This window comes from Taudactylus pleione, unplaced genomic scaffold (genome assembly GCF_031769625.1).
Source record: "Taudactylus pleione unplaced genomic scaffold, aTauple2 ptg000162l, whole genome shotgun sequence".
Taxonomy (NCBI): Eukaryota; Metazoa; Chordata; class Amphibia; order Anura; family Myobatrachidae; genus Taudactylus; species Taudactylus pleione.
The window spans coordinates 550,176-567,500 of record NW_028284564.1 but is presented as its reverse complement, the minus strand read 5'-3'; the positions used below and the strand labels follow the sequence as shown (position 1 = coordinate 567,500).

General features: G+C 42.0%; 1 protein-coding gene across 1 annotated transcript in view; it reads right to left on the bottom strand.

Annotated features, from left to right (window-relative positions):
• The window catches only part of HSD17B4 (hydroxysteroid 17-beta dehydrogenase 4), a 305,815-nt gene that overhangs the window by 130,276 nt on the left and 158,214 nt on the right, over window positions 1-17,325 (bottom strand). The window contains exons 13-14 of the mRNA XM_088475153.1: window positions 14,936-15,172; window positions 6,478-6,529 (exon numbers count right to left, since the gene is read on the bottom strand). Coding sequence (XP_088331279.1) covers window positions 6,478-6,529; window positions 14,936-15,172 — 289 coding nt within the window. The remainder of the gene's footprint in view (window positions 1-6,477; window positions 6,530-14,935; window positions 15,173-17,325) is intronic.

The window sequence follows — 17,325 nt, the reverse complement described above, 5'->3', positions numbered from 1 at the left end:
CAGGTCATAACTGCCGTAAGGAGCCTGGCCGGCTATGCTGAATTGACGAATACCTATAAGGTTCCCTCACTGGCCCTGAAAGTGGGCCATAGCCTCCAAAAAATATCTACCATGGTTGAGTGCCAGGCACTTATGGAGGGCCATGCCCCGACCGTGGAGAGCGCACGGAGCTTCCAAAAACTATACAAGGCAAGGTGGAGCGAGATGATCTCGGCTGCTGCCCTCAAAACCCTAGAGGAGCAAAAATGGAACACCCCCCCCCTTCTACCTTTCACTGATGATGTAAAACAGTTGCACCTTTATCTCACTGACAGACAGCGGGAATACCTAGAGGATTTGTCCACTCACCCGACCACAAAGAAGTGGTTGCTGCTGGCCAAGGTAACCCTCACACAACTAATCCTATTCAACCGACGTAGGGAAGGTGAGGTCTCAAAGATGAAGCTTTGCTCTTTTGCATCTCGGCACACAGCTGATTTACAGGGTGATTTGGCGCTGGCCCTGTCAGAGCCAGAAAAGAGGCTATGTCAGCACTTCACACGCATTGAGATTCCTGGTAAGAGAGGCAGGAAAGTCCCTGTCCTCCTGTCCCCTTGCATGCAGAGGGCATTGGAGCACCTCACAGAGAAAAGGGTAGAGTGTGGTGTCAGTCCTGACAATGTATATATGTTTGCAAGACCCTCCGCCTTGTCACACCTCAGAGGATCCGACTGCATTCGACTCTATGCACGGGCATGTGGAGCCAAGCATCCAGAAGCTCTCTCCTCTACCAGGCTTCGGAAACATGTGGCCACCCTTTCGAGGGTGCTGAACATGAGTGACACGGAGATGGATCAGCTGGCCGATTTCCTAGGGCACGATATCCGGGTGCACCGCCAGTACTACCGCCTCCCTGAAGGTACCCTGCAATTGGCAAAAATTAGCAAACTCTTTGTGGCACTCCAGCAAGGTCGATTGGCTGACTTTAAGGGACAAAGCCTGGAAGAAATCTCCATTGATCCCAATGGTAAGTAGCATGGTCCCTCACCCGACTGGTTGTTCCATGGGCTGACAGTCTAAGGGGGAAACTGTGACCGGGGATCTCTGTTTATCTTTGTATTTCCAGAACCAATCCCGCTAGCCAGTGATGAGTCTGATGATGAGCCAGAGGTGGAAGCTGGAGCAGTGCATGTGGAGGAGGGAGATGCCAGTGCACCGAAAGTGATGGAGAGGCATGCACCCATGGCTACTAAAGGTGTGTGTCCATCAAATTCATTGGGTGGCTTGGGCTGGCGGTGAGTTTTTGGTTGACTGATCTCTTCCCTGTCTTGCATAGGTGATTGCATGGGCTCTAAAAAGAAACCGTGGAGCAGAAAAGAAGTAGCAGCAGTTGAGAGACACCTGATGAGATTCATCCTCTCCTGCAAGGTCCCCGGCAAAAAGGATTGTAACGCCTGCCTCGGCGCTGAGGAGCAGGCTCTGAAGGCTAGGAACTGGCTGTCAGTCAAGTACTACATAAAAAACCGAATAACTGCTATCAAGCGACAGTGTACAGCCTGAATAAAATTTATGTTGGTCCAACCAAGGCGTCTTTTTTATTTACTGTGGTGAAACCATTTAGTGGTCATAGCAAAGGGTGTACCCACATGGTTAGGAATACCTGAGTAGGTCCCAGTGAGGCATAGGGAGTACCCACATGGTTAGGAAAAACTGACTAGGTCCCGGTGAGGTATAATGGTGTCCGGTTTCTGTTACCAAGCTATACGCCACATGCGTGCCGGGTGATATGATATAGATACCCACCAGCAGGCACGGTTTGCTGATCAAGCTGTTTGGGCAATGGGAAGCAGGCGTCCCCATGATGGACAAACCAGTCATGGGTCCTGAAAAGGTCACAAAAACAAGTATGCATGTGTGTGTGTGTGTGTGTGTGTGTGTGTATACACACACACACACACACACCTGTGGATTTTTTTAATTGGCTCTGTATTCGGAAATTTTAAACCCCCCTTTCAAAATCCTGCGTTTGCCACTGGGGGGGGGGCGTAAAAAGTACAAAGTTGGGGGATACACTTAAAAACTATTGCAATAGACACCAGGGGGTTCCCCAAGCAGGTGGATTTTTAAAAGTTCACTTTAGCAACTTCAAAGTATGCTAGCACCTATTTTCATGTACCCCAAATTTTGCTGGGACGACTTATTTTCGTAAAAAAAAAACCTGCTAAGTGCTATTCTTCACCACTTCTGCAAAGATGCTAAGTAACAGCTATTAAGATAACATTTAACTACCCAAATACCTTCAGCAGGCCTATTCGGGGGTATCTAGAGTGATTCCCAATGTCAGTGTATCTTTTGGGGGGTGTCAGGCTGATTTCCCCAAATCTGACAGCACTTTACGACAGGTCCAAATTCGCCGGGTTCCGTTTTCGCCGTTTTGTAATTGAATACGGGGATAATCGGGAAACGAGCACGATACTTTTCCGCATGCAAAACCAGCGATGACAGCGGAAACTCCGGATTGAATATGCCCCTTAGAAGTAAATTTACTAAAGTGAGAGTTTTTTGAAGTGAGTTTTAGAAGAGATGTTGCCCATAGCAACCAGATTCTACTTAACATTTAACAAGCACCTTCTAGAAGATAATAGCTAGAATCTGATTGGTTGCTATGGGCAATATCTCTTCTAAAACTCACTCACTTCTAAAAACTCTCACTTTAATAAATTTACCCCTTAACAATCGTTCGCCCAATGTGTCTGCGCTGACATCCCAAGTGGGCGGGTATTTAAATTTGCCCACCCAATTGAGATATCAGTCACCAGCAGGTACCTGCAGCAAGTATATGGGCGGTCGGCGGGTTGCCTGTACACACAGCCAGATGTGCCCTTATATCTGCAAGATAAATTGGCATGGTCTGTGCTGCAGAGCAGAAGCGATAGGTCTGTACACAACTCAATGGAAGGGGCGATATATCCGTCAGTGTGTACCCAGCATAAGGCATGATTATTAAAAGGGTCATTTCTACAATTCTTCAGAAATCAGTATGTTACCTTGCTGACTATATTATTTATGATAATATCCTTTTAGGCCACACCAAACACATTGTAGTCTGCATTGTTTAAGTGTCTGATCACTTTAGTTATACAATTTATCTAAAAAAAAAAGATGATAAATGATTGAACTCCCCGTTGAAAACATAATACACTTATTAAAAAAAGAAGGATAATGGACCAGGCATCGCATCTGCATAAAACATCGGTTTGGAGGAGGGAGTGAAGCGACATTAGGAAAGAGCGCTCTCATCATTAGGACTGCTGTGTGTAAGAGACAGAGCACTTCATAACGACTGTTACCCTTTCCACCATTTCAAGGTCATGAATATAACATTTTAAAGTGCAACCTTCAGATTGTGCTGATCACATAAACGAGTCTCTGATGTGTTCTCAAGTTGAATATTTAACACTTACACATCACTTGGGAACCACATGAAAACTGCTGCAGAACTGCAATAAAATATCAACATCTTCCAAAGTAGGGCTCTTCACAGGAGAAATACATGCATTTTCCGTGTAAAGGCTTCTTAAAAAAAAAATAGAATTCAGCCTGTGTCTTATTGAAAGTCCTCATGATACTTGTGGAGAAAATCCATTTACCCACAGTAAGAGCGCCACAGTGCCCACAGAGAATCAGCTTGAAACAATTAAAGCATTTCTTTGCTTGACTGTTTCAGGACCAGAGAAATAGCCTATGTACAATACAATGCTCGGTTTTCTGCAAGAAGTCTGGTTTCTGGGAAACGTTGCAGATAAGAGGGGTAACACTCAAACCACCTAACCTGCCTTAAGAAAGTATAGACCATGTGTCTCCGTCCTTATCTTGAAGAGATAATCCTCATTTGCAACCTTAATGTTCTTCATAGTAACAATATAAATATATATATATATATATATATATATATATATATATATATATATATAACTTTCATACTAGTGACTGACTACATAGTGCTTCTCCAGCTCTGATATAAACTTGAATTCTTTCCAACTTAGGAAAGTCTTAGAAGCTTATTTACTAACATCTGGATCTCATACCCGACACTTGCGACCGTGTTTATGCCCGAAATTTAAAAGGGCAATGCCTTTACTAGTAAAAATATGGATAGTAAAAGTATTTACCTTTTAAAAATTGGGCTTAAACACAATCAGAAGTGTCTGGTATAAGTACCCGATGCTTAGTAAATAAACCCCTTAGTGCTTTGGGGTGGCTGTAGCATTGTACAATAAAGTCTCCCTCTAGTAATGTTAACAAGTTTCCTAAGTGACAGATGGATAGAGGGAGGGGAATAGCTTGAGGCTAGAGCTGGCACTGTCTGCAGTCCTGCTTTAGTGCAGGGTGGCCTCCTTTATCTCACTACAAACATCCTCTATCTCACTGGCACTAGCAGGCAGGTACCCTCAAAGTATGCATTACTGACACCCCTTACGGTTTTATTCTACACAGAAATGAATTAACTATGTGCTGCCCATGGGCTGAACATTTTAAAACGACAGCACTCAATTCCTGCTGTTTGTTCATCGATGAGAACTTGGGCCATATTTAATTAGGTGCGAAAAGTCGCGTTTGGCGAAAAGTGTTCACGCTATTCAATTGCCGGAGTGTACGCATGTACGAAAACTCCATAGGCAGAAACCAGCGAAAAGCTTTCACTATCTCAGATGCAGGTGATAAAATGTGCAAAATGCAGGTGGCTGCAGCAGGTGTATTGTTATATACTAGCACCCATTTTAATGTACCCCCAATTTATCTATAGCAATTATTTTCCAAAAGAAATTGCTTTATATAATTTTTCAATACTTATGCAAATATGTATACAACAGCCAATTGACTCAATTTAAGAACCCAAAATAATTTTATTAGGGCTATTAATACACTTCTATATTGATTTCCATTGTCAGTTAGGCTTTTTATGGGGTACGGACTGATTTCCCCAAAATGTGCTGTACTTTTGCTTGTTTCCCAGTGCACAATTTTCACACGTATGCGTTTTTGTAATTGGATATGGCGAAAAGCCGGAGCATGCATTGAGAAAGTACGCGAAAAGATCGCATCAAAACTGGCGAATGCAGCGATAACTTCGCCATGCGAACGCTTATCGACAAAGGCGACTTTTCGCACCTAATTGAATATGGCCCTTAGTAGTTTAATGTGTGCCTCGCTGTGCTAGCTCTCGCATAGCGCGGTGCATATAAAAAGAGGGTGAAGGGAGCACTGACAACACTTGTGTGCATAGTGGTTAGTCAGGAATGAGTGCTATTATTAATCTCTGTACTGCCCAAGAGCAGAACAAAATGTTTAACTCCTGTGGGGAGAAACAATTTAATTGGAAAAAATACAGCATCTAATGTACAAGGAGACCTTTATTCCCCTAAATTGCTGAAAGCATGATACATTTCTGAGCATGTTTGCATTTTATAAATTGGAAAGGAATGGCAAGTTTTATCATATATAGATGTACTTTAAATACAGAAATGTAATGTTATTAGTCAACAATAATCACATGCAATAATTACACATACATCAGATTAAGAGGCAAATTGCAAGTGTCCAGAAATGGGATTTATTTAACAAAAAAAAAAAAATTCTTTAAAATAAATAAAAAACAAAACAAAACAAGATCTTTACTTCAAGGACCCTCGGTTCTGAAAAGCTCAAGAATCTTTTACATACATTTCTAATATTCACTAGTGGAAGCTTTATATATGGCAAGTTTAGTGTCCCCTTAAACCGATAACCTGCAGAGAAGGACTGGGGCTGTAGAACGGCCCTGACACCCGTCTGTGTGTGTGCGCGCATGAAAGAGAGGCACAGCCATGTATCACAGGAGCATAGCTACGCTGCACTTTCTGCAACCTTAAGGTCCGGACTAGCCATCTGGCACTTCTGGCAAATGTTAGAAGGGCCAATGGCCTAATGGGACAGGCCGAGCAAGGCCACGGTTCGGTCTCCATGCATGCCGGTCTGCAGAACGCCCGGAGGCAGAGCTGCTCGGCAGGGCCCACCAGGTCATTGGTCATTCTGGCATTTGCCAGATGGCCAGTCAAGACCTGAAATCTGCACTACAATAAAATAAGATACAGGTGAGGGAAATCTTAAATATGAAAAAAGTAATTAATATAAATAATCTCAGAAACCTTTGGGGTGATAAAATAACACACACACACATATATATATATATATATATATATATATATATATGCTATATAAAGAATGTGGGGGAACTTTTTATGTTGCAGGTGTAAAAGATTTCAGTGCTTAGATCTCATTGTTAAATTTAATGAAATTCAAACTAAGAAATGTGAACCAAAAGGTGAGAAAAACAGACTGAAATCAAATATAAAGTAGTGTAGGAAATATGAAGACAGAAGTTGGGAAAGTTACAGGTACAGTAGGGGAGTTAGTATAGATATAATCAACCCATCTACTAGAAAGATGAACTCTTACCTGATGTGGGAATGGGTTTGTACACCTCAAGGTACTGTTCTCCATGAAGCACCTGGGCATGAAAGTAAACATACAGTAGTTATGTAAAGGAGAGGGGCTATTACATCACTATATAAATCCCTTTTACCCTGGAAATGTCCACCACAGGCAGGGTGCTGCAGGGGAGGCAGCAAAAATACGATTTTTTACTTACCGTAAAATCTCTTCCTTGAAGTCCATCTGGGGGATGCCATTACACTGGAGTTATGCGTAGTGAGGTGTGGAGTCGGAAACTAGCTTAATTGAAACTGGCTCCCACCCCCTATATAACCCCTGCCCTTCCACCCTAAGCTCAGTATGTGTTTAACAAAGCCAAAAGAGACCCAAAGAAGGGACTAAAGAACCAGAAACCAACAGGTATCTTCATATGTAACCAAACAAGGGAGGGATTGCTGCATTTGCAGATGGACTTGAAGGAAGAGATTTTACGATAAGTATAAAATTGTATTTCCTTTATCGTCCATCTGGGGGATGCCATTACTCTGGGTGATATACCAAAGCAAGCCAATTAAGGGTCTGGGAGCATCAGAACTGACCGCTCTCAAAATTTGCCGCCCAACACTTGCATCCTTTGCGCCAAATGTATGGAAGTGGTAAAACTTTGTAAAAGTATGTATGCATGACCAGGTAGCTGCTTTGCAGAGCTGCTCCACTGAGGCACCATGCCCAAGAAGCTCTGACCGCACGAGTCGACTGAGCCCGAATTGAGGCCGGAACTGTCACATTTGAGGACAAATACGCCTGCCTAATGGCAGAAGTGACCCCATCTAGCGGATGTACCCTTTTGAGGCAGGCCAGCCTCTTTTTGGTGCATCAATACCAACAGTGAATCCTTACGCATAAAATATGCAGTACAGTCCAAGTAAATGCTTAACGCACGTACCACATCCAAAAAAGCTTATGATGAACCTTCTGTAGCCACTGAATTCTGGCGAAAAGCTGGAAGGACAATATCCCTGGTTAATGTGAAAAGCCAATACCAGCTTTGGCATAAAGGAAGGTTTAGTGCGTAACACTACCCTATCCTCATGAAAAACGAGAAATGGATCTTTACAGGAAAGAGACGCTGATTCAGATACCCTTTTGGCCGAAGCAACGGCCAAAAGGAAAACAACCTTCAGAGTGCGGTATCGCAATTCTATACATTCCAAAGGCTTGAATGGTGCATTTTGGAGTGCCTCCAAAGCTAAATTCAAGTCCCAAGGACTTGACAAGGAACCGGTGGGACATAAGGAGGCTGTATACAAAGAACCCCCTGAAAATAGGTCTGAACCTCTGGAATGGTGGCCAAAATCTTCTGAAACAGAATTGATAGAGCCAAAATTTGTCCTTTAAGAGAAGACAATTTCAAACCCTCAACTAACCACTCTGGTAAAAAAGACAAGAGACGAGACACTGAGAACTTTTCTGGTTTGAACTTGTTCTGTTCACACCAGGAAATATATACCTTTCAAGTTCAATTATATATCCGGGATGTAACTGGTTTACAAGCCTGTATCATGGTTTTCACCACAGACTCTGAAAACCCTTTGGCTCTCAAAATATCGGATTCAAGAACCAGGCCGACAAAGCCAAATCGAGGCAAATCTGGGTGACGGCATGGACCCTGAAGTAACAGATCTTGATGCAGTGGCAGAGCAAATGGAACGTCTGCCAGCATGTTACGAAGAACTGTGTACCAATGACGGCGTAGCCAGTCCGGAGCCACCAGAATGACCAGCCGTGCCACCAGTCGAATCCGCAGGATTACCTTTGGTAACATGAACAGAGGACGAAAGATGTATCCCAGTTGAAACACCCAAGGTGCTGTCATGGCATCCACCAGAGATGCCTGAGGATCCCAGGACCGAGATCCGTACCTTGGAAGCTTCCTGTTTAAACGAGAAGCCATTACATCTATGTCTGGAACTCCCCCATCTTGCCACTTTTTCTGAAAACACCTCCTGGTGTAATCCCATTTTCCTGGATGCACGCTGTGGCGACTTAAGAAGTCCGTCTCCCAGTTGTCCACCCCTGGAATGTGAATTGCTGAAATAGTTGGGACTCAATGTTCTGCCCAAAGAAGGATTTGAGAAACCTCCCTCATTGCCAACTAGCTGCGTGTGCCACTCTGCTTGTTTATGTAAGCAACTGCTGTGGCATTATCTGATTGGATTTGCACTGGTAATTTCTTTAGATAGCACTGGGCCTAAATCAATGCATATCGAATCAGCCTTAATTCTAGTATATTGATGGGAAATGCTGTTTCCTGAACAAACCAAAGACCCTGTAAGTGTCTGTCTAGAATCACCGCTCTGTAATGATCCAGTCTTTTACTGACAATGGGCAACCCTTGTTCAGATTTGTATCTCGTAGCCACCACCTGAAAGACTGACGGGTCTGTCGAGATAATCTGAACATCTGTCTGTTTAATCAAGGGTTTGTTTTTACCCATCGATGAAGCAATTGGTTCTGTAGAGGTCGGGCGTGAAATCTGGCAAAAGTAACTGCTTCAAATTAAGCTACAGTACCATTTTCCCAGTATCTGCATAGCTCTGAGTACCGAGATATGAGATGGTTGCAAAATGGTCCTTATTCTGGATTGCAGATCCGGAATCTTTACCTGCAGAAGAAACACTCTGTGACACTGAGTTCGAAGAGAAGGCCCAAAAAATACTGCCCTCTGAGATAGAATTAAATTTGACTTTGGAAAACTGATGATCCAGCCGAATCACTGGAGCATGTCTAAGGTAACCTGAAGATTTTGTTGCAATAAGACCCGTGAAGGTGCCTTTATCAACAAATCGTCCAGATATGCCAACACATTTAGCCCCCACTCCTGAGTAGGGAGATCATGTGTGCCATAAGCTTTGTAAAAACGCTGGGAGCGGCGGCCAAACCGAAGGGTAGAGCCTAAAATTGAAAATGCTGATGGCCTACTGCAAACCGCAGAAGTTGCTGATGCCCCCTCCATATAGGAATATGAATGTAGGCATCCTTGATATCTATGGAGGCTAGAAATGCTTCTTCCTCCATGGAACAAATGACTCACCTTATGGACTCCATCTTGAACTTTTTCAAGTGAAGATAACCATTTAACCTCCTGAGGTTGAGAATGGGTCAAAACGACCCGTCTGGTTTGCTTACCAAGAAGAGGTTGGAGTAAAACCCCTGGCCCAGGGTCGCTACTCGTACATAGCGACCCTGAGTCCGCACCTTTTGGTAATATTTTATCACATTTTATACAGGTGTAAACAACCAGAGATCCCTGCTTCTTCACCTCCTTGTCTGGCTTCTCCATACTAAGTGGTGTGATTATGCTCTGATATCATAGATTAAAACCTTTTTTTACTGCAACTTGAAGTCTGGTGAGTGCACCCCTAACTTGAGGAAGTATATATATATATATTTTACTACCTAACTGTAGTGCAGTCACAGACTATACCCTTTAAAATATATATATATATATATATATATATATATACACACATATATATATATATATATATATATATATAAGTCAGCAATACTTGTTGCATTGGTAAATGCTAATGTACTCATCCATCCCATCTGTATGATGCTCCACTTTGTTTGCTGTGGTCTGCAAGCCTTGCAGCTGTAATCACTCAGCTGCTATTTATCAAAGGGAGGTGTTTCCAGCCGCGTTGACTTCATTCTGAACAGCTGCTTGTTTACATACTCCGGCGTCTCCGGAGCTACCCGGTCCACACGGATGACGTTAACCGCGGCAAGCCACCATGTGCAGCGAACTGGAACCGGCCTTAAAACTCAGCTGTCTTCCGGAGGTCTGAAAGCCACAACTGCAAACTCTTAGAAGGTGCGAGACCCGCCAGTTCCAACTGGGTACTTTCCAACAACCCTGGCCATCTGTTCGGAACAGTGTGCCGGGTGGTCATATAAATAGACAATGCAGATCTTTATACCTACATAAAGTCTTACCTTTTTATTGCCTGCGACCCCCTCAGATGTGTGCCTGGCCTGGAGAGAGACCCACTGACATTTGTAATTCGGTGTCTCTCTCAGGGGTCACCCTTTAGAGCGTAAACTGGATTCACACAAATCCTCAATCTAACTCCCACTCTGCTAGCACTTGTTACCTGTTTAACAAAAACGAAGCACCCAATGTTTAAACATTAAAGTAAATAAATAAAACCTAACTAAACAAAGCTAGGATCCTACTTAGCCAGTGCCTTACTCCAAAGGCACTAAAAACAAGACTGAGCTTAGGGTGGAAGGGGAGGGGTTATATAGGGGGTGAGAGTCAGTTTCAATTTAGCTAGTGTCCGACTCCACACCTCGCTACATATAATAGTATCTCCCAGATGGACTTCAAGGAAGAGATTTTATGGTAAGTAAAAAATCGTATTTTTGCTGCCTCCCCTGCAGCACCCACAGATGGATGACAAAGAAATAGTAATGCACAATGACAGTTCCTTCTTATACTTGGTTATAAATGAACAGAAATATAAATTAAACATCAATAAATAAGACTATGCATTCCAAGCTGATAAATACTAATATATATATATATATTTATTTATTAATATAGCACACATATTCTGAAGCACTTAGAGAACATTTCATTCATTTACTGTACACCAGTCCCTGTCCTAGTGTAGAGCTTACAATCTATGGGCCTGATTCAGAGCCGGACGCTATTTGCGCTCGCTCGGTCAGAAAAAGGGGCCGGTTATTTAAATTGAGCGCTCGCTCTTTGCGGTCTGTTGACGCCTCTATGTCTCAGCGAGCGAACAAAACATGCGCTCGCTATTTTGTAAAGACGCCCCCTGGCCGCTCGCATCCTACGTCATCTCCGCTATTTATTTGATTAATCGAGTACATCGAAAGGCATCTGAACTGCTCGCAGTGCTTGTGGTAGGTTTAACCTACCGCAATCATGCGAACAGTTCAGGCTAAGACAACCAAGTGACGTGGTCGATGATGCTGCTTTGTTAATTATGCACACCCTTAAAATGTCCGTTTTGACCGTTTGGCACGCCTGCGTTCAGATCTCCACTCCCCGTTTTCAAGCACCTTCCCCTGTTACCACCCACAAACGCCTCATCCTGTCACTCAAATTAGCAGGCACTCGCTATTTGGCGAGCGCTCGATTTCCGATCGCACTGACTGGTTGGCGCATGCGCATTACGACCCATACGCATGCGCAGTTGTGCGAACATCGCTCGGAGCGAACGAGCGACCGCTTACGAGCGGCTCTGAATCAGGCCCTATATTCAGTATCACACAGATGCACACGGGTTTTTTTGTCAGACGCCAATTAACCTTCCAGTATGCATTTGGAGACTGGGAAAAAAAAACTGGAGCACTCTGAGAAAAATCATGCAAACATGGGGAGAACATACAAACTCCTCCCAGATAATGCCTTGGTCTGGAATTAAACTCATGTCCTCAAAGCTGTGAAGCTATAATGCTAAACAGTAAGCCAACCGTGCTTCCCACATATGTAAACAAGTGCTAAATAGATAACAATTGCAATGTTAAATTAATCTGGTTTCAGAAGCAATTCTCTGGTCCTCAATTTAATAACTATACTAATAACCAACAGCATATTTAGTTTAGTATCACAATGATACTAACGAACATGCTGCCAGCATTTAACATAACTAATCTCTCCAGTGAGGTCACACTCCTCAGCGGCGTACGCTGTATGTCACCAGCAGCAGCGAGGAAGGGCACGCTGAGTAATGCACAGGCTTGAGTGCAGTGTGCGCAGGACACTGTCACACAGCCTGGAAGGCTCAGCTGAAGCCAGAAAGGCTATTGCTGGGTCCCCATCACCAGAAAATGGGACTGAACTGCTAACACCATCTATCTAAAGTGTGTTTGCTAAATACATAATGGAGCTCATAACCCCTTTAGTGAGTGCTAACGGGGTTATGGCTCATTCTTAAATAGAGGCCTCTGTGTCTTGTTATTCTGCAAACTGTACAAGTAATGATTAATTGAAAAAGCAATATTTCTAATCAAAAAACTGTAGGTATTGGTCCCCATGCACAGATGTAATGTACAGTGACCTGCACACTCTATTCAAATGATACAAACACACAATGGGCTGAATGTAATAGACTGCTAGCAGGTGCCACTGCGGGAATACATGCGTGTATTACCGCATTTTTAAAGAAGCAAGCATGTTAAAGGTAATACCAGCTCGGTTTGTAAAATCCGGGAATACTCGCATGTATTCCCGCAGCGCGCCAGCTCACACTCTGTCTATTACATTCAGCCCTATAAATAAGAATGTGTTATCAGTAATCAGATTTGTTTCTTAAATCATTAAACAGTTCAAATAAACAAATTATTTGTTTTTTTTTTCAATCGTACAGTGATCTGCTTCTGAACGGATTTGAGATAAAGTGGATAATTTAAAATATACAGTGTTAAGCAACATTTTTTCTTTTCTCATAACAGCAGATATTCTACAAAGGGATTTTATGGATGATTGCTTTAGCCAAGTAGATACAGTAAAATATGTATAAATTAGAGTTTTAAACTATGAAGAACATCCTGAAATTGTTTTAATGAAATAAAAAAAAAAAGAATTTGATGTAATATTGCATTTAAACATTCCATCTTGGAGATTATGAAAGGATAGGTTACTCCAGGTTGTTTTGCAACATTTAGCTTAACGCAGCTTGGGCAATGGACAGCAGGTTGTCACAGAGTAGGATGTGAAACAATTAAGTAACTCTCGCATCCTATCCAGTGATGACCTCTTCGTATAGGTACGTCTACCGGTCTTTAGCCTCAAATACTGTGAATTGTGCATTAGTGTCTGACCCCTTTAAAAAGGCAAGCAATGATTTAGATGTCCCTGCAATACATATTCCCTTTGGGAATTAAATGTTTTAATGGTCATTACAATATGCTCAAATACTAACCTATGTAAAATAATGTGGTCTCAAGCTGTCAGCATACACTGTGCTCTCCTATTGAGGAATTCAGCCAGGGAGAAAGAATAGCTTATAGAGTGTGCACCACAATTAAATGCTCGCTCCTGGGTAAAATGAGTGACATTAGAACCACTTTTGTGGATTCTTTTTGCCGCTTACATAATGCATATTGCACTCTGTAATAAGCAAATAGTAGCAAATATTGGACCCAGTAACATGTTCTCTTTAAGGTAAATACAATTACTCTCCCTGTGTTTTCTCTTGCATCAGGCACCCCTAAATGCCTATTCATATTTGACCCCACCTAAAGGTTACCCGGATAACTTCAACGGCCAGTCTAAGCCTGCGGTTAAAGCAAAATACACCACATATATAGAAAAGCTATTGACTGGCCAACTGTCATTTTTACAGAAAGTCCAGTGGGCTGTTCTTGGACTCGAAGAGAATGCCAGCATACAATGCGGATCAATGGGTGTATCTAAATGTCTCATGGAAATGGCTTGCTATCTGTGATGCTGTTTTGATTAGTCTTGACAAAGGTCCTTTGGGACCGAAACATAGACTATAGATGCTGCTCTGTAAGTAAATAAACCTTTATTGGCCTCTGGATGAAGACTGGTGAGTGCCCTATTATCTGGCTTGTATAAATGTTGCATCAGATATATTCTCAAGAATCCAAAAATAGCCAGCTGAAATCCATAATTCCTGCAACATTTATGTTCTTAAATGTGTGTATAATTTAAGGGGGGTATCCACTAGGCGATATTAATGGACGACTGAACGATAACGACATAGTTATCGTTCAGTCATCCATTAATCATGCTTGAATCGTACACTGAAATATCGTTAACGATCAGCAATACGCGTTCACTCTTGTCGTTAACGATATCGCTCATCGTTCGAACATGCTGGTCAACTTGACGATATCGTCAGCTGGTGCATGTTCGGGGATGAGGGAGGGTGCCTGTTGGCACTCTGCAGTGTAGTGAACGACTGAACTATAACGATATCGTTATCTTTTCACTTTTGATCGAGAGAGAGATCGATAGATATGCAAGATAAAAGTGAATGAAATTCAAACTAGAGATTCCACATAAAAATGTGGGAAAGAAACATAAATAAGGGGGTTAATACAGAAAAAGAATCAAAACTAGGATGATCGAAAATAATACAATGGGGAGAGGTAAAGATGGAAGACTAGGTAGGCAGCTACCTTCTTAGAGCCCTCACTGGCTCTTTCCAGTTGAGCTGCTTGTGATTTCATGCACATTGTTTTAAACCTTTATCTTAGTACATTTTCCTTACTGTGCTTTATTATATTTTTTATCTACTTCTGGATGCCCTTATCCACAGATTTATTGCTATTGATCTTCACTATTTTAAATCAATACTGTAAAGAGAACTAAAAGATTTTTGGAGTTATGACATGGAATCTACAAGACTGAGACTTATGATGATTAACAGATGAGAGAGTGAGGAGAAGAGAATTATTTATAAAGAAAACATACTCGTGTAAAATCAATATCAAGACCAGGAACTGAGGCAAGGCCACCACCCATGAAGGCAGCTTGGGATAGAATGACTCCGAATGTTGGCAAACAGCTGAACTCTTCACTGTTTTCAAAGAGAAACTTCAGATGATCGGGGTCCCTGGTGGACATGCCTACACCGAGAGCATAAAGAATGGGTTGTATGTGGTTGTAGTTGAACACTGTTGTAGGAAGCTTCTGCCCTATTGCCTTGGTCTGTGGACGAGAAGCATTTTCCATTTAACATACAAGCACATCAAAGACAAAAAATAGAATTATACAAAAAAAAAAAAATCATTAGCTACAGTACAACTAGAAACAAAAACTAATTTAAACAGCAATATTAAGTTCTATGGGATAACCCATATATGTCACAGCCATACACATTAAGAGTAGTAAAGTTTTCAAACTGCACCTGGTACACTACAGTATATTGAGGTTAGAAAAACAATTCTTCTGCAAGTATTACAGCCATACTTTCAGTGGCCATTTTAGGATACATATGTTAGCTACCTAAAAACTCTTATTTATGTGTCAATGATCTGCTAAAAATGATCCCTGCTGCAAATTGTCCTCAACCACCCTTCAGCATATTTACAAACAGCAATGCTGTCCTCGTCCTCTTCTCCATTCTTACCAACCCTCCCGACCCTCAACCATCCTTTGAACCCTGGCATAGATTTCGAGTCAATATAGTCATGATAATGGAGTACTGCAGCAGAGAATGGATGAGGGTAATACACAACACAGAAGACATGTGACAGACATGACGATGACAGATCGACTGCAGAGTGAGAGAAAGACTGGAAGCAGATATCATTTGATAACGGTAGGCAAAATGCGGCTCTACAGCTGCTGAGGAACCATCCCCAGCATGCCATGCCACAGTTTTAGCATGCCCTAACAGCAATACGGTGGGAGGGCATGTTGGGATGTGTAGTTCAACAACAGCTAGAGTGCCACATGTCGCCTACTCCTGATTTAGTGAATTAAGTAGGTGAGCAGCTATTGGAAAGACTATACAATAAGAAAAGAAGTAGGAGGAATGCACCAGTTTCACCATAATTAATTAAAATAATATATTTTTTTTGTAGACCGGGTACATTAGATTTTCTAATACATTTTTATTTATAGCACCAGATCTGTAAAAACGCTGAATCAGTCTATTCATTCCAATAATGCATAGGTCACATGTAATACATATAACAACAATTTTACTCAAGTTTCCAAACACAGCATTATCCAGTAATCCTCTGCAAATCTAGATGTACATGAACACACATTTCATATAGAAAATATTTCAAACAAACTGCATTTACTGATCGACACAAATGATCACTCGAGATGCAAAAAAGAAGCATTTTGCAAGGTTTATGTACCATGATAAAGCCCATTCGGTTGAAGGCTAGAACAGCAGTATGTGCTGGTAGCAGTGAGCACAATAATTAAGCAAATATTCTTTCAGGATACACATACTGGGATAGGAAATTGCTTGGAGGCTGTGAGTCACCTTTATTTAGAGAAAAAGATGTCTGTATGAGTTCCTTGCATATTCTGCTTCAAAACCCTTCAGGGGCAGAATGGACCTTTATAAAGAGGCCATTCTATCACTGAACAGGAAAAGAAAACATGAAAAATAATTAACATTTGGTTTCTGAAGCTGAACCTGTGGAGTCAAGTCTGCAACCTTTACGAAGAGGAGCATTTTAATAGAACTCCTATTCTGTGTTGTGATAAGCTTTTCTCCATCTCTAGCTGTGTTTTACAGGAAGAAGATTGGAGCATGCATAGTTAGCGAGATGGAAAAACAACAGGTCAAGTGCAATCATATATAAATTCTATATAGGTTTATCCAGAGGAAGGCAGAACAACCCCCCCCCACCACCCCAAACTCACCTTTCAATTTAACCTTATAAGGGAAGAAAAAAATCCTGACCCTATAGACGTTTACATTAATTCCACAGAACCATCAACTGCTTCATGTATTGGTTAATGTATTACTATTGGTCCCATTCCTTGTAAGAGAGTTGTAATTCTGCCCCAACTATCTCACTCTACAATCTACAGATGTGTCCTCATACATCTTTGCTGCAGTCGCGCCAAACAGCCCCTCTTCACGCGCCAGGTCCCATGTGACTATGCTAGCGCCAGGCCTTTTTTTTGCCCAAAAATGAGTCTTAGTCGCAATGCGATGTGACTAGGATATATCTGTGTGCAACAGAGTCTCTGAATCTGTATACTAAGTGCAACGACGTAGCGTCCGCTGTTTTTTTCTTCCTTGCCAAGTCAGTTGTGTTTCGTTTACATATATCAAATTATTCAGCACAATCTCCTGGTGTGTCCTTGTACCTCACATTACGACTAAGATA